At 33.5% G+C, this 27,070-nt stretch overlaps 2 protein-coding genes across 4 annotated transcripts in view; one reads left to right on the forward strand and one right to left on the reverse strand.

Annotated features, from left to right (window-relative positions):
- The window catches only part of LOC132745183 (serine/arginine repetitive matrix protein 1-like), a 60,505-nt gene that overhangs the window by 7,295 nt on the left and 26,140 nt on the right, over window positions 1-27,070 (reverse strand). The window contains exons 1-3 of one of the 3 annotated variants that reach the window (XM_060734017.1): window positions 11,126-11,227; window positions 4,043-4,174; window positions 3,322-3,431 (exon numbers count right to left, since the gene is read on the reverse strand). The exons of 1 other annotated variant lie outside the window; for it this stretch is intronic. In XM_060734017.1, the coding sequence (XP_060590000.1) occupies window positions 3,322-3,431; window positions 4,043-4,136 (204 nt within the window). In that variant the 5' untranslated portion in view covers window positions 4,137-4,174; window positions 11,126-11,227. Of the gene's footprint in view, window positions 1-3,321; window positions 3,432-4,042; window positions 4,175-11,050; window positions 11,228-27,070 lie in introns of those variants that run through there. One more of the 3 variants, XM_060734016.1, reaches the window with a different exon arrangement.
- On the forward strand, window positions 16,936-27,016 carry LOC132745184 (uncharacterized). The gene is made up of 14 exons (XM_060734018.1): window positions 16,936-19,312; window positions 19,599-19,764; window positions 19,977-20,191; window positions 20,550-20,708; window positions 20,910-21,186; window positions 21,760-21,997; window positions 22,115-22,425; window positions 22,950-23,174; window positions 23,410-23,631; window positions 24,044-24,319; window positions 24,571-24,665; window positions 25,073-25,320; window positions 25,574-25,822; window positions 26,328-27,016. The coding sequence occupies exons 3-14, from the start codon at window positions 20,027-20,029 to the stop codon at window positions 26,902-26,904; spliced, it is 3,042 nt and encodes a 1,013-aa protein (XP_060590001.1). The 5' UTR covers window positions 16,936-19,312; window positions 19,599-19,764; window positions 19,977-20,026; the 3' UTR covers window positions 26,905-27,016.

The raw sequence follows: 27,070 nt of genomic DNA on the forward strand, positions 1-27,070 counted from the left end.
ATGAATTTCTTAGTTGAAAAAGGGGAGAAAAATCAGCCTAAATGCAAGATAGAATTATGGATCTTTGTCAGTGACCTACAATTATGACCCTAAATGCATATGTGAAGTTTTAAATAAATATCTTTAATAGTTATTGAGATATGTAAAACTTGCATGTAAACATTAACCAAGAGACTAAGTAGAAAAGGGGATATGAATCAGCCTTAATGCAAGATAGAGTTATGGAACTTGGTCAGTGACATACAATTATGACCCTCCAATTATGACCCTAAGTGCATGTGTAAAGTTTCAAGTAAATATCTTTGAAGACCGTTAACCTTTAACCAAAATTTCTAAGTTTCAAAGGGGTAAATAATTCTGCAAATATTGCAGATAGAGTTATGCAATTTTGCAAACTGATGTACATTGTTACTATAAATAAGTATTTTAAATTTCAATTGATTATCTCAAGCAATAATTGAGATATTTGACTTGACAAAAAACTTTAACCAAAATTTCTAAGTTCCAAAGGGGCATAATTCTGTCAATATGGTAGGCAGAGTTATCCAACTTGTCAATCTGATGTACATTGTTACTATAAATAAGTATTGTAAGTTTCAATTGAATATCTCAAGCAATAATTGAGATATTTTACTTGACAAAAAACTTTAACCAAAATTTCTAAGTTAAAAAGGGGCATTATTCTGTCAATATTGTAGGCAGAGTTATCCAACTTGTCAATCTCATGTACCTTGTTACTATAAATAAGTATTGTAAGTTTCAATTGAATATCTCAAGCAATAATTGAGATATTTGACTTTACAAAAAACTTTAACCAAAATTTCTAAGTTAAAAAGGGGCATAATTCTGTCAATATTGTAGGCAGAGTTATCCAACTTGTCAATCTGATGTACCTTGTTACTATAAATAAGTATTGTAAGTTTCAATTGAATATCTCGAGTAATAATTGAGATATTTGACTTTACAAAAAATTTTAACCAACGCAGACGCCGACGCGGACGCTGACACCGACGCCGACGCGACTACAATAGCTCTCATATGTTTCGAATAGTCGAGCTAAAAATGAGTTGCCTTTACTGGGATTTGAACTCCAGACCTCTCGCTTCCTAGGCGAGCGCGAAAACCCTTCAGCCACGGTGAATTTATATGTGAACGTCCCGAAGAAAACCAAATTATTCTAAATTAGGGCTTGTAACGACTTTAACTGTTGTTTAACACAGATGTAAATAATCCTGGAGCTTACTATAAGCATGTATATTTATAAAGAATCAAAGGGATGCAAGTTCTGTGGTATTTTCTGATCTTTGCAATCTTAATCGTACTGTATATCTGTATGCATTTTCCTGTATAAGTTTATTTTTATGTATTATAATTAATTTTGCAAGGCACCAGAGTTTGATACATACGGAATTCTGCATACCTAGAGATGCATCAAAAAATTATTTATGTTCATTTTTTAAGACAGTCACACTTTATCCTTGCATATCATGGCTACTTCCTTAACAAAGACACTTAAAAAAGAATTAAAGAAAAAAGTTTCCTCGACTTGGATTTGAACTCCAGACCTGTCACTCCTTAAGCGAGCGCGTTACCCCTGCACCACGGAGGAGTTATACAAATAATGTCTGAATAACATCAAGTCATTCTAGATTTAGAACTTCCATTGCATTTCGGGTTTGTAATCCTTATTAATTTCGAGGTATTTTGTTCAGGATAAACCTGTTGTTTAAAATTGAAGTAAATAATTTAGCGAAAATCTTCTCGCCCAAACAGTCTGACATGTAGAATCTATATATACCACTACTCGGTTTGTGTAGTATTCGGTAATCGACATCGCTAAAAGTAGTATTTTCATTGATAAAATCATATTCATCCGCTTTATTTGTGATTGTGCATTTATTGACAATTCTATTAGCCAACGCTATTTTTAAACTTTGAATGCGTTGTTATTTGTTGGATACTTGTAACAAAATAAAAATATTTCTTTCTTTTAAATCGCTAGTTTTAAGCTGTTTAGAGAACTACTTGTTGTTAGGTTTGTTGTGAACTCTTGTGTCAGAGATTGAATGTCCGCTTTGTATTTACTTATTTTCGATCAGAAATTCAATAAAACAATATTAGAAATCTTCGACCATTCGGGAATTATTTTGCTTGAAAATTAATTCACCTGTCTTTGACCATCTTTACGCAGTGATCTCCCCTGAATTTTTCGGCGTTAGTGTACATATAAAGGGAAGTAACCGCTTCAGAAAAGTGGACTACTTTCGGCGTTTGCAATTGACAGCATTAGACTCTGAAATTTCGCTACCATTATTTGTTTGGTCTGACGACCCAAACAAATAACAAGAGGGCCATGATGGCCCTGAGGTCGCTCACCTGTATATAGGCCCCCCCAACCCCAATCCCCCCTCCCCCAATGTTGCAGGGCCAATTTAACCCAAGTGCTTTTATTTGCACAATCTTGGTAGACACCCATAAGAAGATGTTTCATGCTAAACATCTAAGCTCTAGCTCATTGGGCTTTTTAAAATAAGATTTTTTTTAAAGTTTTTACTATACACATATAGTTAAAAACAATGACACCCCTGGGGCCGGGCCAGTTTTGACCCCAGGTCTTTTATTTAAACAAACTTTGTAGACACTCACTAAAAGATATTTCATGCTTAATATCTTAACTCTAGCTATTTGGGTTTTTTCAAAGAAGATTTTTTAAGTTTTTGCTATACACATATAAGGAAAATCAATGACCCCCAGGGCGGTGCCAATTTTGACCCCAGGGCTTTTATTTGAACAAACTTCGTAGACACCTATTAGAACATGTTTGATGCTAAAAATCTTAGCCATAGCTCTTTGATTTCTTTAAAAGAAGGTTTTTTAAGTTTTTATTATATGCATATAGGGAAAATCAATGACCCCCTGGGGCGGGGCCAATTTTGACCCCAGGGCTTTTATTTGAACAAACTTGGTAGACACTCACTAGAAGGTTTCATGCCAAATATCTAAGCTCTACCTCTTATGGTTTTTGAAAAGAAGATATTTAAAGTTTTTTCTTTCGGTTGCCATGGCAACCAGAGTTCTGCATGGAATTAAATTCTTTGAACAATTTTTAAAGGTGACCACCAAAGGAACATTCCTGTGAAGTTTGGATGAAATTGGCTTAGTGGTTTATGAGGAGATGTCATTTAAAGTAAAAGTTTACGGACGGAAGACGGACGGACGACGGACGGACGGACGACGGACGGACGCCGGACGAAAAGCGATCACAAAAGCTCACCCTGTCACTTTGTGACAGGTGAGCTAAAAATTAATTAAGTTACCTACCTGTGTAGATGAGGATGTGTCTCTTGTTTTTGCATGAACAATTATTGACTGACTTCTCCCTATCTCCTGTACACCTATATATCCACAATCAAGGGAGGAATCCATATAATCTAAAATAATTAACCAAATTTGTAAAATTAGAACAACATTTTTATACATATCTGCCCAATAAATAATATAACAACTAACTGGCAAATCATTTTCAATCTATATATGAATTTTTAACAAAATTTAAATAAATCACCCAGTTTAAAAGACTCATGACACTGGTAAAAACTTTAAAGCCAGGATGTAATTAATTAAATAATATCCAATATAGTGTGTGTGACAAGAGGGATGAGGGGGGTTTCCAGTGGATGGTTGGCATCCATTGGCCCCTTCAGCCTTGATGCTGAGACTCTCATTAATTTTTGTAAAAACCATTATTTTATTTCCAAAGTCATCCACTACAGCATTTTAAGATTCTTATAGTTAAGGCGGGATTGCATGACTCCTCTTGTAACAACTGGCATCCCCCTGCAAAAGCCACCTTTGAAAGCACTGCTCATTTTGTACTACCTTTGCCAAAATTGATAGAACCTAATTTTTCTTCACAACTGATCCTCAAAGTAAGAGAAATCATTCATTTTTAAATTAGTACTGCTTATGCTTTATAATATGAATTAATCAAAACAATAAAAATCAGTATAAGCTATAAAAGGTATGTTGTAGGTTTACTTACAGACACTTTTAGCCGCCATTGTGTTACCTAGCAACAAACAAAATGTTACTATAACAATGGAAACATCCATATTTTTTCTTCTTTTACTTCTCATGATGCAGATTGATATGTAAAGACTACATAATTATTTCCCTGAAAATAAAAACAAAAAATATATAATATGACAGTGTCACAGTATATCAGTATTGCTGCTTCCTTAGTATTTTAATCAGTGATTGACGTATAGTGAAAGAAGCCATGCCCCAATATTATGAAGCAAATTTTTCGAAGTTCTGCCTGAAATCTCAGGATTTTCATTGATTATGAATGTACATTCTGACTGGTTCAGTTTCTGACCTGAAAACCTGAAATCTGAGATTTTACTGAGGACATTTCTTTATAGTCTCAACCAGACCAAGGCCATCTAGAAATTTCTAAGTAAACAAAGGGGGACAATTCTTATAAAAGAGTATGCCATGCAGAAATTTTCCAAGGTATCAAAGGGGGATAATTCTCTTTTTTTTTTTTAAATCATGGTAAAATGATAGTCTGGATTAGTCAATTGTGGCTTAAAAACCTCTATGAAGTTTCAAGTGAATATCTTTAATGGTAAAAATTGCATCAAGTTTGGGAACTTAATACTTTCTAGGAAAATAAATTCCAACTAATTTTACTTCTTCTATTATAATTGCTGTTAACTGGCATAAGATGTTTTTAAAGATTTTAGTTATCTTAAATACATTTTTCATGATGATTAACTTTATTTATCATTTGACTGAAAACGGTCATGTTAATTTTCTTTTTTGTGACCAATAAAGAAGAAAGTAATGATTTAATACATCAGTGATCAATTTCAAGTACAAGAATTCTGTCTAAGTCTGACAGGCACTTGCCTTTTATAAATGTGTAATAACTTAATATGACAATTCTGAAAAGCATAAAGCAATTTCAACAGTGATTGTCAAATATATATATACATGTATAATATGAAGTGTTATGATATACTGATTATTTATCTTAAAGACCCATTCATTATGCCTCAGATATGCTTCAGTTTTTAATTTCTCAAAAACTTTTTATTTTTTGGTATCTTGTTTACAGTTTCAAAAAAATACTTGTATGCCATATAGATGAACTATCTTTATTTACTTTGTTCTGACCGTTGTTGACAATTGGTTTAATTATAGTGAATTATGATTTTGTGTGCATGGAAGTCAAATTACTACAGTGTTTACATTTTGCTACCTTTACAACACATAATGACATTTCTTCACATTCAGCAGTACATTCTATGATTCTTCATTTGTTTAAACATTTAACATGCTCTTCTTAACCCATAATTGAAACATTAATTATCACATGTTTGACCTCTCTAAAGTATTTAATAAATATAGATAATCCGAGGCATAATGTGCCTTTAAGTATAAAATAATAATTAAAACACTGTTGGTGATATACATGTACAATTATTAATCATTAGTCATTTTCATAGTAAATGTGTGGGGCAAGGAGACAGGAGGAATGTACAGTAAATGGGATGATGATATTTTATAGACTGTAACCAGTAAAGTAATTAACATCATATTATACTTCTTATGCTCAGTATTGAAAACTTTTCTTTTTAGTTTATAATAAACACTTAATTATAACCATTTTAAGTGCTGTCTTGCTTATGGTTAAAGGCCCATTATGCCTCAGAAATGCTTTTATTTTTATTACTTAAAAGCTTTTTAGTTTGTTGTTACTTTCATTAATAGTATTCAAAAAGTTAGACTCATTGGCTAATTACAGAAACCATCTTTTTCATCTGTTGCTTCTTGACAATAATTATAATTATAGTGAAATAGTATTTTGTGTGGAAGTTAAAATACTTAATTTTGTGTACATTTTGATACTTTTATGTCAAATTATATATCACATTTATCACTTCTTTCTACAAGTAAAAAACAGTTCTCTTAAACCATTATTTAAACATTATAAAATTCATATTTGCCCTTTCTAATTTTTTAGTCGAGTAAGAATTTATTTGTTTCTGAGGTATAATGTGCCTTTAATTAATTATAATACCTTTATTTGAACTTAAAAAAAAATTAACATTATTATATATATTGATAATTATTTTAAAATAAAGAAAAACATAATGATATATGATTATGATACAATCAAAGATCAATTACCTTAAAAGCAAAATATACAGAGGATCAAGTTAACATTTATAGGCATCTACTTTAATTATATATTCATTATGAGTTGTTGTTGTGCATAATTTTGTCCCGATTCTAGTTCAACAAATATGGAAATTCTCATTTCATAACATTAGATTAATTCAGGGGTGGGTGACGGCTATATTTGTAGGAAATATAACAAATTTTAGGGGATAAATTTCATGATCATGTAATTCAGATTTTGGTTTCAACAGAAAAGTAGTTCTAATTAAACATCTGAATAAATTTCAAAAGATTCAACCTTTCTAAAATTGTTTGTGAAAATGGACTTGACTTCTTAGCATTTGAACAATTAATTGTAAATTTCATCCTGAGTATTGTTGAATGGAGGTTCCCAGTGGGAATGTGTGTGACCAAAGCAGAGATCTAAATGTATATTATTTTCAAAACCCAGGGGTCCATTGGATGCAGGCTCTTTAATAAAAGATCTAATAAGCCAGTAATCTATTATATTTTTATATTTATATTGGATGCATAGATTAAGATACAAGAATTGTGCATCAAAACAGACTTTTTGGGGGTATCTTGATCCTTGCCCAAGGAAGTCCAAAGTTTCCAAACACAAAGTTTAGTTACAAAATTGCCAGGGCTAGTTTTGCATACTTGGACATTGATCATATCTTTTTGGTAATTTGATTGACTGCTATGTTTAAATTACCTTCTTTCTTACTTTTAAAATAGTTTACTTTTTTCATGAAAATTAGAATGAATCTAAAGTCGTGCTGTTTTTAAATGTATTTTTTAGCTGTATCTAGAGGCATAAACCTACTGATCTCCAATAAATTGGTGCCAAAATACCCAGGTGTATAATTTCCTATGCTGACATCAACTCAAAATTCCTCTAGCAGTTATACATACAACAAAAGTCTTTAATTTCGTAGCTTTATCAGGGGGCATAGCTGCGCTGATCTCATATGAATTTGCATACATTAGTTTATATGCTGAAAATATTAATATAATCAAAAAGTTTCATGGTTCAATTAATTTATGTTTAGTGTAGCATGGTAAAAATTAAAGATTTTTTAATTGCTCTTGTTAGGCATTAATAAAAATAAGTTATTTTGTTGGATTAGTGTTTTCATGATTTTAAAGCCCAAATAAGCCTAAAAAAGCATCATTTTTGTCAATTTTTTTCTGGGTTTGTTTTGTTCCAAAAATTTGGCCATACATGACAATGTAATACCAGAACATGATCTTTCATTTTGCTACAATTATCAAAAATTATTTTACATTCAACCCTATTGTGTTCATATGATAAGCATCTCAAATCTTCTCAAACATATCATTACAACATTGTAAAACACTTTCTACAGAAGGATAAAAATAATTATTTCTAAGGTTTTAAGTGTTTGAAATTATTTTTTGTCCAATAGGATTGCAGTATTTCAAATGAATCGTAACACATTTACTTTGGTAAATTCTGCAAACTGTTATCAGTCTAGTAAATCAACTGTCTATAAAAATAATTTAAAACACTAAGCTGGTTAAAATTTATTAGTACGTATTTACAAAATCAAATTGGCCGCGCTTTTGTGCTGCGTCTGACCAATTTAATTTTGTGAATATGTACTAATAGACTTTAACCGAAACATAATACTCAGCCTTATCATATAGTACTCCTGTTAAAATATATGCACAAATAATTATTATTTGTAAAGTTTTTCAAGTTCCAGAGCATTTTATTTTGCTTACATACACGCATATATATATATATTCATGTTTATTAAATTAAACAGACATTCTGTGTTTATTACATCTCTCATGAAACTACTATGAGGTTATGAAATTGCCCCCCCCCTAAAAATTTAGGGACATTGCCTCCCCACCCCCCCCCAACCCCATAAAAAAAATTGAATACATTCAAAAAACAAAGCTTGATGTAATAACTAAATCCTAATTATTTTATCACATTAACTTTCTTTTTCCGGTACAGAAATATGTAAATAATATTTTAATACAGCATTCCTCTACAATTTAAATTTATAATAATTTATCATATAATAAACAATTAAGGATAATGTGTATAATGGCACCACGTGTTTAAGATCAATTTCGAAAAACTGCTATTTATTGTTCATTATGTCAAAAGCTACTTGGCTGAACATAAAGAAAACTTTAATATGTACACTTTCCGGCAATAAATAATTATTTTCTTGACAGCAAAATAATGCAGCAAATGTCCAAGGGGGCAAATGTCATAGAATCTTTTCTATAATATTCCCATATTCAACAAGGGTGCCATAGTCACAAAATACGCCCGTTTACGAAAGCTTTAGATGGAGATGGGGGCATTATGGATAAGTGTTATCTAGCAAGCAAGTTTTTATCCTTGGCACTGTGTTGTTAAATGAACCTTAAAACAAATCAGTAGGGAAGATAAAAAGTACATGTAATTGTAATTTAATAACTAAAACATTCTGATTTAAGATTTTATTTTCGGGAAATACATTTCATTACAATTCTTAATCTTTGAATGAGCTGAACTGATATTTACTTGAAAATTGAAATATAATTAAATTTCTATGGGAAAGTATTTACATTTGATAAGGTAATTACTGTATGATCTTTATGAACAAATACCAAGTCTACATAACACCATAGTTATCACAGTTAAGAATCTTGACCAATGAATGAAACATGTGTAAATAAATGTTACATTCTTTAGAACATACTCAAGTCCAAGAAAGAGGATTATTTTATGCCCTTTGATTAAATTCTATTTTTAGAATTGAAAGTGAAAGTAGATCAAGGGGAGTAATTGTGTAAGTCATTTATGAACAAAGTAATAACTTTGTTGTCGCCCTTTGATTAAATTCTTTTTACAAAATCTGGATATTTCATCATCTTTAGTGACCTTGACCTTGAATATATTGACCTAAATTATATGTATCACATACATAATCTTGATAATAACCATTTGTGTTACAATCCCTCAATAAATGATGACTAAATGGTCCATATACACATCTTCATATTTTTATCTGAACTTTGACCTCTATGTGTGACCTTGACCTTGGCCGCAAGGACCTGAATCTTGCACGCGACACTCCGCCTCACAATGGTGATTATTTGTGCCAAGTAATATTGAAATCCCTCTATACATGTGGAAGTTTTGCTCCGGACAAGCATTTTTCAATGACCTCTAAGTGTGACCTTGACCTTTGACCTAGAGACCTGGTTCATGTGCGCGACACTGCTCCTCATAGTGGTGAACATTTCTATGAAGTTTCATTTAAATCCCTCCATACATGTAGGAGATATGTTCCGGACAAAATTGGACGCCGCCCGCGCCGCCCGCCCGCCAGGGGCGTTCCCATAATACGTCCCGTTTTTTCAAACGGGCGTATAAAAATGGACAGTGCCAGAAATGAATGAAGTTCTTTTCTGGTTTATTTGTTTTTTGTTTGTTTGATTGGGTTTAACATCACACAGACACAGTATAGGTCATTTGGCAACGTTCCAGCTTTACTGGTGGAGGAAGACCTCAGGTGCCCTTCCTTGCATTATTTCAGGCATGAATGGGCAAATGAGTTAACCACCAACATTCTGTAACCTACCTGGATAGCTTCCTCACATGAAAGAATCTAAAGTCCCTGTCAGGATTCGAACCCACAGCAGCCGGTGAGGGGAAAAGAGTCAATTCGGCCCTATACCAACTCGGCACGGGTCAACTATGCCCACTTTACAAAAATATATATAATGTATTAACTCTGCTTTGCATGCTGTTAAGGTAAATGAATCATGAGAAATATCTTATTATTATATAATTATACTTCTGTCGAAATAAGTACATTTAGAATTTTTTTTATTTATTTGTCTTGCGATAAAATTAATATAGATCGATCTAATCAAAATGTGTTTTCTCTAAGAGGCATTTTGTTTGTAAAGTAATATTCAAAAAAATATGAAACAAAAACGTGTTAACTTCATATCATAAGCTTCTAATTAATTGCAGGTGGTCACTAATCAAATGAATGAATGAGTCAATCATAATCATCACCTAATTAATCGGAATCCTTAACATACACACTGATTTGATAATATTAATAGCCCGTAACAATATATTTCAACACATTCAAATGTTTGACACTGAAGGTATTTAAGTCAGAAATACAGTGAGATACGCAATCGGTAATCTTTACTCGCAATTCTACTGAGAAGAAAAGCCTGTCTGCTGCTAATTTCGGAAACTGTCAATATGTGTATTATAAATAATTACAATAATTAATTAATAAATAGTGATAACACAAACCTAAATATTAATAATTGAAAAGTGGGCCGAGTTGACCCGTGCGGAGTTGGAATTATGAGGGCCGAGCTGACTCGGGGGCCGATTACGTTTAAGGGCCAAGCTGACCCGGATTCCCGGTGAGGGGCAAGTGGTATGAAGTCATTTCTGGTTTAAATACTAAATAAATCAAAAGACTAAGCTAGAAGTTGGCTTTTTGGGCATTAATTTCCACTTTAATAAAAATCATAAAATTTGAAAATGGGACCCACAGTTGAACTAATTATTGATGCATGACTCATTTATGACAATTTCACTTATTTGAATTTTTCTTGACCAGTTCAACAGTTCTGAAATATTATAGTTTCAAACAGAAAAACTTATATACACCTGTATCAGTTGACAATTATATCAGCATATTTATAAATTATACACATGAATAAAGAAATTGAATATGAACTTACTTACACAAACTTTACGAAAAGAAACGTAAACATTGACGAACAAAAACATTTTCAAATCGAAATTCAACTTAAGATCTAAACCATATATATACACCAGGTAAGTCTAGCATACCTTGATAAAAACACAGGTAATATGGAATGGCTGTAATTAATTTCCTTGAAAATAACAATAATAAAATAAACATACATGTACAGTAATGTTTCACGAATCAAATTTCTAAATTTTATATTGTGTGCTTCCGTTTTGACGCCATGACAGTTATTCCTTCTATTCTATTTTTAGCAGTTTACCTGACATAATTAACACACCTGTCCATAAACGAAACTACCTGCGCTATTTCCTGTACACTAAAATCTAAATACGGTTAAGAACGTGTTCATTGACATACGTTTATAATGTATTTTACAACGACATTGAGCCTCATCAATTAGACGAGAGAAAGGATTATACATGTGTTTATAATTCATCAAAGCAAGTGTCACGGTTCAGAACTGTTCACTATTTAGGGGAGAAGATGTGTAAGCGGCCGGATAGCTCTCAACATAACAAATAAAACTGTATTTCAACATCCAATAGAATGCTTAGAAATCATAGTTGCAAACTATGTTTCTGAACTATGATTTGACCAATCAAAAGGCTCCTCTCACTGAGGCTGACAGAAATGATATTTCAGCCATCTTGAAATTATTTTAGAACTTCACAGAAGTAAACAGTGTAGAATAATTCCAAATTATATCAGTTTATTTCATTGTGCATTAGTTTTATTGTGTTCTTTGGATAACCTATAACCTTATCTGGATTATTTTGCAACTGAGCCACAAAATTATCAAAGGTAAGTCAATTTGTTTGAAATATTAGCCCTAGATAACGTTAATGTACATGTACGATGCTGTCCGGTAATCTTGCGCACCTAAGCACTTATCAGCTAATTTACTACGATTCAAATAAATACAAAAAACTCATAATTTTTTCCTATTTGCAAAAATCTTAAGACATATAATGACAGAAATATTTTTTTGGAAATAACTCATTGAACTTCAGGAGTGCAACAATGTAAACACTTACCACCATGTTTAATCCCAACATTTATTTGTCCGGTGATCTTGCGCATGTGTTATGAATGACCTCACAAAGCTGATTTTTTTAAAGTATGGTGTCCCAGTAATACTATCAATATAAATTTTGTGAGTCCAATTAATGAAAAGCTAATTTAAACTGTTCAAACTGTTCAAACAAAACTATAACACAAACTTATTTACATCAAGGGTTTGTTATTTTACTGTTCACTACTACACCTGGGACACCTGAAATCATCACTACCAGTCAATGTCTCAATTTCTGTACAGAATTTCAGATGCACCCATTGACTACACACAGTACAACACCAGTTAACAAATTCAATGCTCTTTTCTAGACCCTTTTACGCTTCCATAGAAAAAAAATTGAAAAGCGCGGGAGGGGCCATTTTGACAAGATGGCGGGAATCGGCAGGAGATAACAACTGAACACACCTTAATTTGCAAAGGGAAAAAAGAAAATTTACAACATTTTATCGGTGCAATACTGCTTTAAAATGTGTGATATAGATTTTTTTTGCTGGACGTAAGATTTTGGAACTGGATGAATAGACCATGTACATAGACAGGAATATAATGGGAAAATAGGTCAGTGGTAATTAAGTTAATTAAGATGACGAAATAATGTAAACAAATATGTTTGACAGATATTTTTTTGAACTTTCTTAACTTGTTGTAGTTCAAAGTAAGACCAAGTCACAAATTTTGGCTGAAAATTTCTAGCGACAGCATAAACAAACAGCCAAACAAAAGGAAATGCCGAGTGCGCAAGATCACCGGCCGCGCAAGATCACCGGACATGACTGTATGTACATGTTGATAAAAATTTAGTTTGAAACTTATGATATTACTGTCTTGATTAATTTCTATCATGATTTCATCAACAAGACTTGCCATAGTCAGGCAAATATGACTGTATCTTTTTTGAGAACAACTTCACACCACCTGTTATGAGTAGACAACTACATGTACACCTGAATATTAATCATAGGTGTAATGAATAAATAACTTTAGCAATAAGTTTTGTACTGTGGCACAAAGGTGGCATGTGTGTATTTTTATTTATCTTGTGGCCACGAGATACTATGTTGTGGCCACGAGTTACTAAGTCGTGGCCACGAGATTACTATGTTGTGGTCACGAGTTACTATGTCGTGGCAATGAGTTACTAAGTCATGGCCACGAGATAGGTAAGTCGTGGCCACAAGATACTATGTCGTGACCATGAGTTACTAAGCCATGGCCAAGAGATAGCTAAGTCGTGGCCACGAAATAATTAACCAATCAGAATACACTATATATATTATTAAGGAAATTCATATAACTGGTGTAATCTGATTGGTTATTTATCTCGTGGCCACGACTTAGCTTTCTCGTGGCCACGAGTTACTAAGTCGTTGCCACGCCATAGTATCTCGTGGCCATGACTTAGTAACTCTTGGCCACGCCATAGTATCTCTTTGCCATGACTGAGTAACTGGTGGCCACGACATAGTATCTCGTGGCCCGGACTTAGTAACTCGTCGCCACAACATTTAGTATCTCGTGGCCACGACTTAGTAACTCGTAGCCACGACATAGTATCTTGTGGCCATGACTTTGTAACTGGTCGCCACAACATAGTATCTCATGGCCACGACTTAGCTATCTCGTCGCCACGACTTAATTTTAAAGTTAATAACTGGTGGCCACGACATAGTATCTCATGCGCACGAGATAAATAAAAACACACACATGTCACCTTTGTGCCACCGTATTTTTTACCTAGACTACATTACTTTTTATTAGTTTCAGAAATCTGTTATGACTGCTACATGAAAGTAGCACATATTCACTAAAATACAGTACAGATGGACTACAATAAATTGAATAATCCACCTTAATTATGATAGACAATTTGTAATATATGTCCCTTGCCATTGATAATTTACAGATTTTTTAAGGGTGTGGCAACTTTCAAGTTGCTGTAATACAAGTGATGGACCAATTAATGGGAATAATTGATTAGTGGCTAGAAAAGCCCAACTAATTCCTATAAAAGATTGTGATTGCACCAAACTGATAATGGGTAAAAAAAAAACATCCGGGTATGAACAAAGATTTCTATATGGGAAATAACTCTGAAAAGCGTACGAAATGAAAGAGTGTCCCATACGTGACAATGTCACAATAAATAGAGCACTGGATTAGTAATCAAGCATTGTTGGTTTGAGACCGGACCTGATGGAAATTTCGCCGTGACATTTTATAATAGCAATAAAAGAATTCGATATTTCAAAATATATAGCATTATTTAAGTCTTTTTTAATCCTGACCCAGTAAAATTGTGTAATTCATTTTTTCAGCTGTATCATGTTCCCAGTCTTCCGAAAAGATGCAAGTGGCAGAGTCAGTCTGACTGATACCCCATCAGCAAGACTTGTGAAGGCTGAAAATCGTAAGTGGGAAAAGCCTGTAAGCTTCATTGACGAGAAAGTCCAGGCTCGTTGCAAGTGCAGGGAGGTGGGTGGAGATGAGTCCCAGCCAAAACAGTGGATGGGTTTTCTAAGAATGCAGTTTGGTTCATTCAGGTATGATACATGTTTATCACATGTTTCTAGAATTTTATTAGTGAAATTTAATCTGATGTTTCACTTTCATTATTTTGATATCTTTCACTGTTTGAAATAAAGCCTGTTTCATTGTCTAATTGAAATATCAGTGTACACGGTACTGGGAACCAACTTAATGATGTGAAGTACAAAGTGATGTCACCTTGCATTATCATTTAGCATGATTTTCATGTACCTTTAGATTTTAAAATACGTCCCATATAAACCTTTTCTGGCATGAAAATTTGTTTTGTTCAGTGTAAGATCAAATATAATTTATTTCATCCAGTGAACACCAAAAGTATATATTTCACTCGTGGCTGGGCCACTCATAAAATATAAACTTTTGATGCTCACTCGGTGAAATATATAGAGGATATTCAAGTTTTTTCTATAAATACATGATTTATTTTCATCGAGTGGTATGAAAATAAATATTTCATGAGTGGCGGTAGCCACAAGTGAAATATGGTAATTTTCATACCACAAGATTTATAGAAAAAACTTGAATTTTCTGTTTATTATATACATTTTTCTCTTTCCTTTTTTGAGTACTGGCAGAATTTAAAAGAAAGTAGTCCGGCAAGACACCAGTGAAAATATGGAAAATATGTTTCACTGCAGTGAAAAATAAATTTTTACAGTGAAAGTACAGAAAATGAAAATACGCATTTTATTTCATCAATATTTCTCAATATTTCATTTAAAAGTATGTAATAAATTCCGATCTTACACTGAACCAAACAAATATCCTCTTTAAATGTAATAAATTAACGGAAAGGGTGACTAATAGAGCTTAGCACATATTATGCAGCTATAGTATTGCCACTTTCCTTTAAATAATTTGTCAATCTTTGTTTTGCAGAGGAGAAACATATCGTTGGCTGCTAGAAAACACACCAGGGTATTGTGGGTGGATGGTGAACAAGATAAAGAGTGAAACTTTGTCATCATCGGACCATCTCTTCCTCCATAAGATGACATTCATAAAATATGTCAGTATGTTCCCAGAAGGCAAGGAGATTATTGACTTAAAAGGAAACATTAAAAAGTCAACAGGTATAGTTATTTCAATCATTGATTTTGTATGAAACTGCCTTGTCTGATTCTGATCAGTCTGTGTAAAATGTACTTGCAACTTAGAATTAGAAGTTAAATGAAATTATGAAAGAAGAAGCAGCAGCTAAAGATAGCAGCACTTAACAAAGTTTGGACACATATATATTTTCTTGCAGTTTTGATGCAAAAGTGATGATTTTTCTTCCTACACTTTTCAGATCGCAGCACTAGTAATAAGCAGCAGACAACTTCTCAGATAGAAGACCAGCCAGGTAATAGACTTTTGTTTTTGTCACACACTGTTGATGTCTGTATAACTAAAGCCAGTTTTATTTATTTGTACTTTTGTTAATATTATTATTAATTAGACTTATTTTTGTAAATATTACTTTTTATTAGACGGCAATCATATTCAAGTGGTTACAGTTGCTGACTCATAATCAAGTGACCTCTGTTTATGGTTTGAGCTCTGTGTGATGCTTTGAAATTTGCATTTTTGCAATGTGTTGATCATGTTTGATAGAATGATAGTTTTGTTTATAGCCATTAGCTTAATGCTATTATATAAATTTTACCATACTCATTCATCTGTACTGTTGTTTTTTTGACTTGTAGGTGAAATGGACAGTGCAGCTGATGAGGAACTATTGGTTTGTTTAGAAAACTATGAGAGCAGCATCAAAGGTAATGTTTCATATTAAAGTTTGAATATTCAGTTTGTCTTAATATCTTAAAATTATTAGGTCAAAGATTTTCAGAACAAATTATGAGTTCTGTTGTACATGGTATTACATGTATCACAGTATGAAGTTCAACATTTCGCCTTCCTGTCAAATAATGACAGTATTATGCTTTGCTTGGAATGACCGAAATTATATGAGCCGTGTCACGACAAAACCAACATAATGGCTTTGCGACCAGCATGGATCCAGACCAGCCTGCGCATCCGTGCAGTCTGATCAGGATCCATGCTGTTCGCTACAGACCCTATAACAAGTAAAGAAACTGATAGCGATCCATGCTGGTCGCTAAACCACTATGTTGGTTTTGTAGTGACACGGCTCATATGTCATTGGAACTTCAATTGTTAAAAACTATATGTGTACCAATATGGACAAAGAGACAATGTGCATATTGTTGCCAAGTAGCCATTGTTGAATCACTATGCTTGGTCATAAGCAAAATTGGTGTGTATATGTACATGTATGAATAGATATATTAATATTATAAAGCATATATTCATTTCAGGCCATCCTTTTTAGGAGGAAATTAAAAAGTCACTTGTTTCCACCAAATAGAAGACCAGATTTTTATTTTTAACCTTAAACCTTTTTTTTATGAAACAGTGAAAGCAATGCATGTATTAGGCATATTGTGTTGCAACTTATTCTGATTTATGCAAAACAATCATTTGTTTCCATTATAATTATATATTAAGTAACTATAAAAAAAAACACAATTTTCTGGAGTATGTTAGTGGAAACATAGTATCTTTTTATTTTTGGGTAAGATTTAGGTAAGTATCAGACAAGCCCATTCTCAGAATTTCAACAAGTATTAAGGAAAGAGACACAATTTGACTGCTGTAATGCACACAAATATATGCTTGTGTTAATGATTAAAATTTTGTGTCAAAAATGAAAATAAATTAATGATATTCCAAGACTTCTTGAAAGGATGAGAATGGGTTACTGTCTCAACTGTGGTACCAGTTTTTCTCACTGGATAAATAATGGCATCAGTGAATTAAGAATTTACTAATGATGGCTAGTCACTTAAAATAAGAATTTGACAATATTATTATGTCATATTACATGCTGTATGTCCAGTGTAAACATTGTTACCACATTTGTTAAATTAGATGTATTGATATGGTGGTTTGTCACATTTACTCTAGACTTTTTAAAGTACCTGTGAGTCTTTCTGTTGTCTTGTAGGATACTTATATTGCCATATTCACTACCTAGTGCTTTCTTTCTTGCTTAAAATGTGTATTTGTGATTCCACAGATTGTCCTGCTTTCGCCTACTGATCTACTATCCAAAATGTTTGTTGTGAAAATAATAGTACTAATAGTTATGATATATAAAAGATATTTGATTGAACTGAATGAATATGGGATTCAATTAATTAAGAATTGAGATAATTTCAAATGTAAAGTTTTCTCTTTAAAAGTAAGATAGATTTGATATTCACTGAAGAACATAACAGATTTTCAATTTTATGCACAATGCCATTGAAAACAAAAGAATGTGGCAATGCTGATCTAAATTTGGACATCAAAATTGATGTATGATTATGCACACCTGACAGTTCATTATATGATATTATTAAATAACAAGACCCAGAGCAAATTTCTAATACCAGATACCCATAGGAATGGCTGATATGCAGAGATATGGCTAATATTTACTGTGTAATATAAAATTATATTTTTTCACTTCACATTATATATAGAGAGAGATAGATAGAGAAAAATTTATAGATTTAGTTTTAACAATACTTATGTGATGAATTCATTTGATATGAATTTGGACAAATGTTATCAAAAGTTATTTTATAGTACTGTGTATGCAATGTTCTTATGAATATTGTTGTAAATTAACTGCCATCTTTAAATTCAAAGCCGGGGCGTCTGTGGCCGAGTGGTTATGGTCGTTGACTTCAAACCACTTGTGAGTTCGAATCCCGACAGAGACTTTGGATTCTTTCATTTGAGGAAGCTATCCAGCTAGCTTACGGAACTTCGGTGGTTCTACTAATGGTGCCCGTTCGTGCCTGAAATAATGCACGGAAGGGCACCTGAGGTCTTCCTCCACCAGTAAAGCTGGAACGATGCCATTTGACCTATACTGTGTCGGTGTGACATAAAACCCAATAAAAAAAATAAATAAATAAAAAAAAATTCAAAGCAGTGAGAAATTTTTGACATTTATTTGCAAAGTGTTACAAATAATGGCATTGTTAAGTTTTAGGTTCACCATTTGTCCAACTTCAGCTTATTCATAAAAAGGAGTAAAATGCATGTAGTGGTTTGGGTTTTTTTTTCTAATTAGTGTAAGTGTCTTTTGTGTTTATTGTAAAAATCTGCAAGAGGTGTTAAGTGAAGATACATGTATACTGCAAGCATTTATTAATTGATTTTGCCTTTATTTTTTACACATTGTACTGCCTTAACATATACACCATGCCTTTTTTTGTTCTTTAGTGACTTTCTCACACATACAGACTTCCTAACATGTATAGTTTGTTATAGTTTCTCATACTCATACTAATTAATTTATGTTTGTTTACATATTAACATATCAAGATATTCCATAATAAAGTTAAATAAAAAGGAAATATTTTGTTTCACTCATTTACTTAATTTGGTAAGACAGAAATACAAATTTATTTTGTGGTGATAACATTGGTATATATTACCTACTGTTTGCACCAATGTACTCTGGTATTGCATGATTAATTTGCAAGCATTTGCTTTGTTACTGTTTTAGCCCCAGGTGAAACTAGGCAGGTTGTTTCCCAGGTAGATGTCTCTCAGGATCCCCTTGGATCAACTCGGGAATCTTCCACAGAATTCCCAAAACAAGTGCAGGGGCCTCCAGTTCAGGACCAGACAACTTTAAATAAACAATGTCTTTCAATAGGTATAGTGTTAAGATATAAAATTTTTACTTAAAGTTAAATTAAGTCTTTTGTCAAGCTTTTGTTAGCACAGTGTTGACTGTACAATCAAGTTATGTTGTATTTCATATTAAAATACTGAAGAGAATCCTGAGCCATACAAGTTCAGTTCAAATTAAGTTTAATTGTAGCCATTACCTTCAAATTGTTTATATATTTTATTCTGATTGGGTGAACACTGTGTGGAACTGTTTGTTAAAATTGAGATATTAACATGTTTTGCAAGTTATTCAATTTCTCTGATTTTAGATGATGATATACCTTTGACCAAAAAGTGGAAGAAAAACACTTCCTGTCGTTGACCAAGGCTGGATCTCAAAGACATTTTTCCACTATGCAACCAGAGGGCCACAGTTTGATTTCAGCAGAGTGACCAAGCTGTGGTATGAACCTCCTCAGCCTAGTTTGTCCAGAGGTAATCAATTATTTATTCATTATTCTCAAAGGTCAAAGATTATGTATGGAATTGTCTTAATTGGACTGTGTTAAGTATTTTTCAGGGCTAGTCAGTTATTGTTCTTTCCAGTTTCAGGAGATGTTTTACAGTTTGTAATAAAAATGAGAGCTATGTTTTGCAGATAGTTATTTACTGAACTGGTTCCTATTATACATGTACTTGTACCACAGGTGTACTGAACAAACAGGACTGTTTCTTTGGGCACCGGCTATTTCTTTGGATGCCGAGACATTTATTCCAGTACCATTTTGTCTGCCCCCACTCTGGATGTCAGGGAACCTTGGTGAACAATGGAGTTCATCAAAAAACTAGGATGGTACTTGATATGAAAGACTACTATATTATAGCAGGAGAAGATTATGAATGCAGCAAGTGCAAGAGAAGGGTCAGTTGAACTACAGCTACTAAAATAATCAAAGAATAATTCATAATCATGGAATATAGATGATAACAGATTACTTTTGAAAAGAAATATACTTAACTTCCACCTATTCTCAACATTAATGTTATTCGTAATGTAAGTTTGCAACATGTCAGTTTGTATTGTGCAGTTAAATGCCTCATTTTTGTGTTTTCAAATGAAATAAAATGTGTGTTAGACTAAGGCAGATTAAAATATGTTCATTCTCAAAAGAAGTTCTAGTCTTAAACACTGTTTTTGTCAAGATTCATTGCCAGTGAGCTTGACATACCAGATACCTTGCTTGAGCACCAGGTACATTATGGTACAATGTTTATTACAGATTATCAGTTGGAGCCATAGTATTTTAGGGCAGTTAGACTCAACAGAGCGAAGTAAGTTTCCATGTATCCTGACAGACAGGTATGCATGTGATCTCAATGTTGTAAGAATGATGAGACAGAGGACACTTGGTAACAGCAGTAGTCTAGTGTGCAAGCAGGTACATATGCATGTTACAACTTGTGAACTTTCATATCTTCTTGCTGATTTAAGTTATAATTTTGTTTTTGAATTATTTGATGTATACTTATAAACTGGTAACATTGTTCAACACCAAGAGGATGTGTAAATATGATAAACATTTTATGATTGAAAGTTTATTTTAATTAAGATGCCGATTACTTATGCTGATTTTCCACAGATTGCTGAAAATCATGGCGAGAACTACTTAGATAAGTGCCGCCAGTATGCAACCAATTATATGGCCTTCCAGAAATCTGCAGCCAAAGGCTTAGTGACCATCCCAAACTTTGCAGAGCCACCACCAGTGATGAACATCCCCAGGCATCGCTGGTTTATGAAAGTATATCTTCTGGATGTCATCTCTAGACTGGACTATCAATTGGCTGAGTTGACATCCATTACAGGAGATATTCTTAAAATTGACTCCACCAAGAAAGTAACAAATAAGCTTGCAGGTAAGCTATAGATAAACATTTGTAATGCTACTCATAATTTTAGTATGTGATTTATACTTCGTTTCTATTAAATTTGTAACTTATATTAGACATCAGTTTGAATGAATTTCACAGCCCAACCTGTTTGCAAAAACCATAATGGGAAAAACACCGACAATAGTCCCTAAAGGTAGACAGGTAAATTTATTCTTAGAATATGTAATTTTGGAAAAGAAACTTGGTCTTTATTCTCAGTTGGTATTTATTTGCAGGTGCTTGTTAAAAAGTTTGATTGTAGTTTGGTCCATTCCTAGACGTAATCAGTACTAAGCGGTGACGATAACATTTCCTGCCTTAGCAGGGTTCAAACCTACTGATGTCTTAAGTCCAGTGTGGTCATGCATTAACCACATCCTTCATGCCATCCATTGTAATGAGTCCAAAGGTTGCACTCAAGTATATTTAATAAAACCAAGATAATGCGAAATATTTTGAAAATCAGTTATTAATACAAGCTTTAAATATTATTAAATTACTCAAGAATTTAATGATTACTTTGTTACACAGTCAAGATAAATGAATTCTACATTTTAGGTTTCAGCAGAGGTACAGCGATGTGGGCCACAAATGTTGGTAATGAACATGGCCAGGTCCTCATGTCAGTACTCACTGAAGGTGAGGGCGAAGGGTTAAAGAAAATGCTCAAAGGCATTACCCTTAGGTACAGGAATGCTGGCACGCCTCCACCTAAAGTGATGTATACAGATAGAGATTGCTGTGGAAGGCAATGTATAAAGAAGTACTTTGATGACTGGCCTTTTCTCAATATAAGGTGTGTACTCTATTACATATTTTATATATTCTAAGTGATAAAGAACTGTGGTTTACATGGGAGTAAAATTTTCTTAGTCTTTATTGTATATTTTTGGTTTTTCTTTCGATATTTCAGACTTGACTCCTGGCACTTTATGCGACGCTTTCCGAATGGCTGCACAACCGACAAACACCAACTTTACGGTCCCTTCATGGCAAGGCTAAGTCGTTGTATCTTCAAGGTTGATGAACATGACTATACACTTCTGATGAAGGCCAAGAGACAAGAACTTGTTCAACAGGGTGTCCCAAGTCCAACAGACAATGATGTAGTCCAGCGCATCACATCTGATGAAATAGGCCGCCACTGCAAGCGTGCTACTAGGGGCACCAAGGAGACAACAAGTCTCATAACTGACCTCATCATGTCAATGGATGGCGAAAAAGGTAAATCAAGTAATTTTTAAAAATTTACATGATATAGATTGTTGCAAAATGGTGAGTAGACTGCTGTGCAGCCAAGCTGATATTTATACAAATTACACGGGTAGATTAATCTAAGAATCAACTTACTCAACCACACTTTGCATATATACCAGCATATATATACTTGGGGTGAAGTGAAATTAAAGAATAGGCTTCAGACAGTCAATGTCTATCTTGCAGAGACCTTGCACATGAGGATGTCAGTGTAAATGTTTAGGTGCAGTGTAGACTTCTTTAGATATATAGACTATCTTTGGACTAGTGTAGACTTAAGGCTGTGAGATTACCACACAGTATGGACTTGGCCAGAGTGCAAAATAATCATGGAGTATGGGCTATCTCATGTAATGCATACTGTAACAGGCTATTTATAAAAAATCAGACACTAAGTGATTGAAGGTAACTTTTGACTATGTCACTTTGTTTATAATATTTGGCTATTCAGATTCTGTTTGTATCCCTAAGTAACTTTGTCATTTATATAGGAGTTGACACGAGCGGTGTACCCCTGATAGATACAATAAAGATGTCTGACATCTGGGCCAAGCAGAGCCAACATGTTGCCTGCCTCCAGGACCCTCCAGGTGTCAGACTTTACATACAAGTATCGACTATTAAGAAAGGAGGTATAGAGTTGCCAGTGTACAAATGTGCCAGAGGGTCAACTTCTCTTGAGAATTTCCATCTACACATGGCCAGGTTCATTCCAGGTAAGAAAATTTGATATTACAGCTTTTTTTCTTTCTGTCATATATAAAACTTTGACCTTTGGGATAAATATGTTCAGAGTATTACACTGTAGAATATGCATTTTTTTCTTTTTAAACACAGTAACAGTTTTGAAACAAACTTTCAATCTGACCTCCATGGATATGACATTGTTATTTTTGTTACTAGAGGAGGCATGGAGTTCACTAAAACAAATCTTGTACATAATTATTACAGGAACGCTTGCAAAGGACACAAACTTTCAAGTCTACCTCTTGGATGGCATTTTTAGATGGAATACAGATAGGGCTTCAGAGGCTATCGCTAGTTCCAGTCAACAAACAACAGATGTTCCCAGGACATACAGCGGTTCCCTGAAGCACCAGACTAATGTGCTCTGGCAGGAAGTTTGTGGGAAGCCATTCTTCCCTAACTTTAAGCCTCCAGCAAAGTATACAGGTATGTATGAATGAATTAATTGATATCTAAAGTGTAGCTTTAAAAATAAATAAGAGTATTTCTTACATAGCCAAGTGCACAGTTTTAAATTTACACAGTTTTCAGTATTTGGTCTTCAGCTTTGCCGTGCTTAGCTGTAATACTGGCTGTTCAAGCTGCTCATTTATTTATTTAGTTCTGCTGTGAATACGAAAAAGCAGTACATTGAAAAGTTAAACTTTGTTGCCTTCCATCTTGATTCAAATGAAAAGATCATCAGGCTTTATATATCAATGTTTACTCAAATAAAAAGCTGTACTGTCTATTGTTTTCTAGAAACAAGATTTATTAGATGAAAGAGCAAAATCATTTACAGCTGGATAAACATTATCTTTTACAGCTCTAAGTATGTGTTTTCTGTGTATATTTAAAGGTGAACTAGTTGGACTGCAGTATTTATACGACCAAACTGGCAAACAAATGCCAAGTTTAGCTCTCACAAGGGAACAATTAGAGAAGGATGAGGATAATAATGGACAAGAGGAGGGAGACAGTGTTGAGGATGAAGGGTTCATAGAGATGGAACAGGAAATCCTGAATCTTCCAGAAGAGCCTGTTTCAATACCTCCCTCAGAAAGCACAAAGCCCATCCTTCACATTCCTAGTGAGGCTGATTATCACCAGTTAGCAATGGAAACTGCTATCCAAGGTAATTTGTCTCAAAAATATTATTGTTTTATTGTATGTTGTTTTTTTTTAGTTATTTTTTTTTAATTCCATCTCTTGGATTCAGTATGGCAAACTGAAAGCCAATTAAACTTTTTGACGAATGCTGCTATTTTATTGAAATGACCTCTTGAGCACATATCAATTGAATACTGTTCAGAGTTCATAGTACATGTCCCTGTCTTAGTGGTGCTTTTGCTGAAAAGATAATTAAACACAATATCTCCTATACAGGTATGGAACCACTAAAAGAAAGTTCACTGCCAGTTTCCAGTTCCGATATGTCTCCATCTTTGGAAGATTCCAGCCCTGCAGATCAGAGCAGTCATGTAAGTGTTCATTTATTTTGTTAATATGTTTCTCTTATTGTTTCTGTCTGCAATAATGATGGACACATGCTCTATCACACAGGTTTGTAATTTATTTGAAAATAGAAAGTTATAATTATGTATGCCATCTTTTAACATTTTTCTGAGTATAATGTTGTTTTTTTATTTTTATGGTTGCTGATGCCAGGATTTCATAACTTTTTTTCAGATCAATAAAAACTATGGTTTACAAGATTTGTAGCCTGTTGTTCTAAGGAAATGGTTCAGATACTACATAAATTATTCAATTTTTTGGTCACTCAAAGTTCTTTTAATCCATAACAGTCTCAAATCAATAATTTACTGTAATAGGATTTGCAGCTCTTATAATATTTGATGTAATAATGACATAAATATCTGTATTCCAGGTCCTTGGGCCAGACAATGTTCCAGGGTATGATAAGGTGCTTAACCTTGCTGAGTTCCTTGTTGAACTTAGAGATGAGAAAGTTCTGAGTTTTGACAAGGTTAGACGCCTTACCTACCTTTGGGAACAGTTGTCTGACTTTGACAAGAAAAGGACAGTCTTTCCAAAGAGGTTCACAAAGAAACCATGGTCAGGGAAGTTTGGTGGGCGAGGAAAACATGTCACCCAAGGAGTAGAAAGCATAACAAAGTAAGTATCTAAACCTTTATTAACAATTTAACACTTTTAAAATTTTTGTGTATTTCCATAATAAACTATTGAAATTTAATTTATGACTGAAACTGCACACTATTACTAACTCTTATTATTTATTATAAAAATCTTAATTTTTGTAGACAACAAAAGTTTAAAACATTACAATGTTATGTTTTTGTTTCAAAATAAGTTGTACTTCATTGCTTGTTTTAATAAAACAGTTTATCTGTCTTTTCTGCTCTTTTAGAGTTCTCCTTGGACCTAACCAAGGCCCAGCACAGTGGCCGAACTGTAATAGATACACAGAGGCCACTTGTGAACTTCTGATGAAGCTGTATCCTGGGGACCGGAAGTGTGAGGGGACTGTGTGGACCAGATGGCGTCTTGTCCTCAGGGCCTTTCATAACATCAGGCAGGTCATTTTAAAATCACAGCAGGCCATGCAGAGAACAGAAATACAGCTGCCTTTGCTGAACAAGAAGACACTACAACAATGGTAAGAAGCTATTATATATTTCAATAAAAGTTCCATGTACCCTGATCTGTCAACACTGAAAACAAACAGGGAAATGTGAAAAAGATGAATTTTTACTAATGATGTTATTTATAAGTTAACTCATTTGCATTTGATAGTCTTTTACTTTTGAAATTGAATATTAGTATTGTATCTGGTTCTGATTACTGCTATTCAACTTCCCTTTTTGTACATGTTTCTGAGGATAACTATCTTTAGATTAAGTTTTAGTAAAGTAAAGACTCTTCCATGAAAGCCGAGCCAGGTTAAATACTTAATTTTTCTCCAGAATTTCACTGAAACTTGTTTGCTGCTTTGTTCAAGCTTCTACGAGTGAGCAATCGGATTCACTCTCCTTATAATATTAAAGTACTTTGTTTAATCAAGGGTTGACATCTAGATTTTTATCAATTTTATGTTTTCCAAATGTCTTGAGGCAATTTTTCAGCACATTTTAACAGTATGTATTTGTGCATTTGTATTTCAGGTACAACAAGGCAGACAAAGAACATGAACAGAAGGTCCTCTTGCAGGGAATTAATATGCCAAAGCCAGCTTTGACCGGAAGTGACTTGCCAGAGGCCCGTCAGAAACCAGCAGCACTGCCTTCCAATCAGGCTCCAACATACAAATTCAAGGATAATCCATGCACTGCTGGACTGGCACACAAGAGGATCAACCGAAAGAGGAAGTCAGATACCAAACTTTCAGTAAATCAAACACCAGAAGCAACCGTCATAACATATCCTGTCATAATGGAGCAGCAACAAATAATTATTCTTCCAGGACAACAAACTGCAATAGTTCCTCCATTAACAACAACATCAACAACAACATCACCTATTCCAACAACTTCAATTACTTCAAAGAAAACTAGACCATACAAGACTCCAACTTTTGTCAATTGCAGCAAATGTGGACAAAATAGAAAAAATTCAACAACCCATAAAACTTACATGTTTAAAATATATTGCCAAAATTCAGAAAACATCACTTTTGAAGAATGGAGGAAAATCATAAAACAACAAATGGATGAAGAAAGAAGACAAAAGAAAAGAAATTAAACTATCAACAGCTCCATTATGGCAGGCATACCTTACATACCCAATCTTCAAAATTCGTCACTTATTCGTTTAGACAAATGATCATCAAAGAAAAAAAACAACCAAATTTAAATGCTGCCTTGTGCACTTTTTCAGTCCCATTTGGTAAAGATGTTAAAAACTAATG

The sequence above is a fragment of the Ruditapes philippinarum genome, unplaced genomic scaffold, assembly GCF_026571515.1.
Source record: "Ruditapes philippinarum isolate M1 unplaced genomic scaffold, ASM2657151v2 ctg3070_1_1_1_1, whole genome shotgun sequence".
NCBI lineage: Eukaryota > Metazoa > Mollusca > Bivalvia > Venerida > Veneridae > Ruditapes > Ruditapes philippinarum.

Bases quoted from the DNA above. Each gene is read 5' to 3' on its own strand.
- LOC132745184 (XM_060734018.1), top strand. From the start codon at position 20,027: ATGCCGAGACATTTATTCCAGTACCATTTTGTCTGCCCCCACTCTGGA. The intron at 20,709-20,909 runs GTACATATGCAT...GATTTTCCACAG, and splicing joins GTAGTCTAGTGTGCAAGCAG to ATTGCTGAAAATCATGGCGA. The intron at 22,426-22,949 runs GTAAATCAAGTA...TCATTTATATAG, and splicing joins GTCAATGGATGGCGAAAAAG to GAGTTGACACGAGCGGTGTA.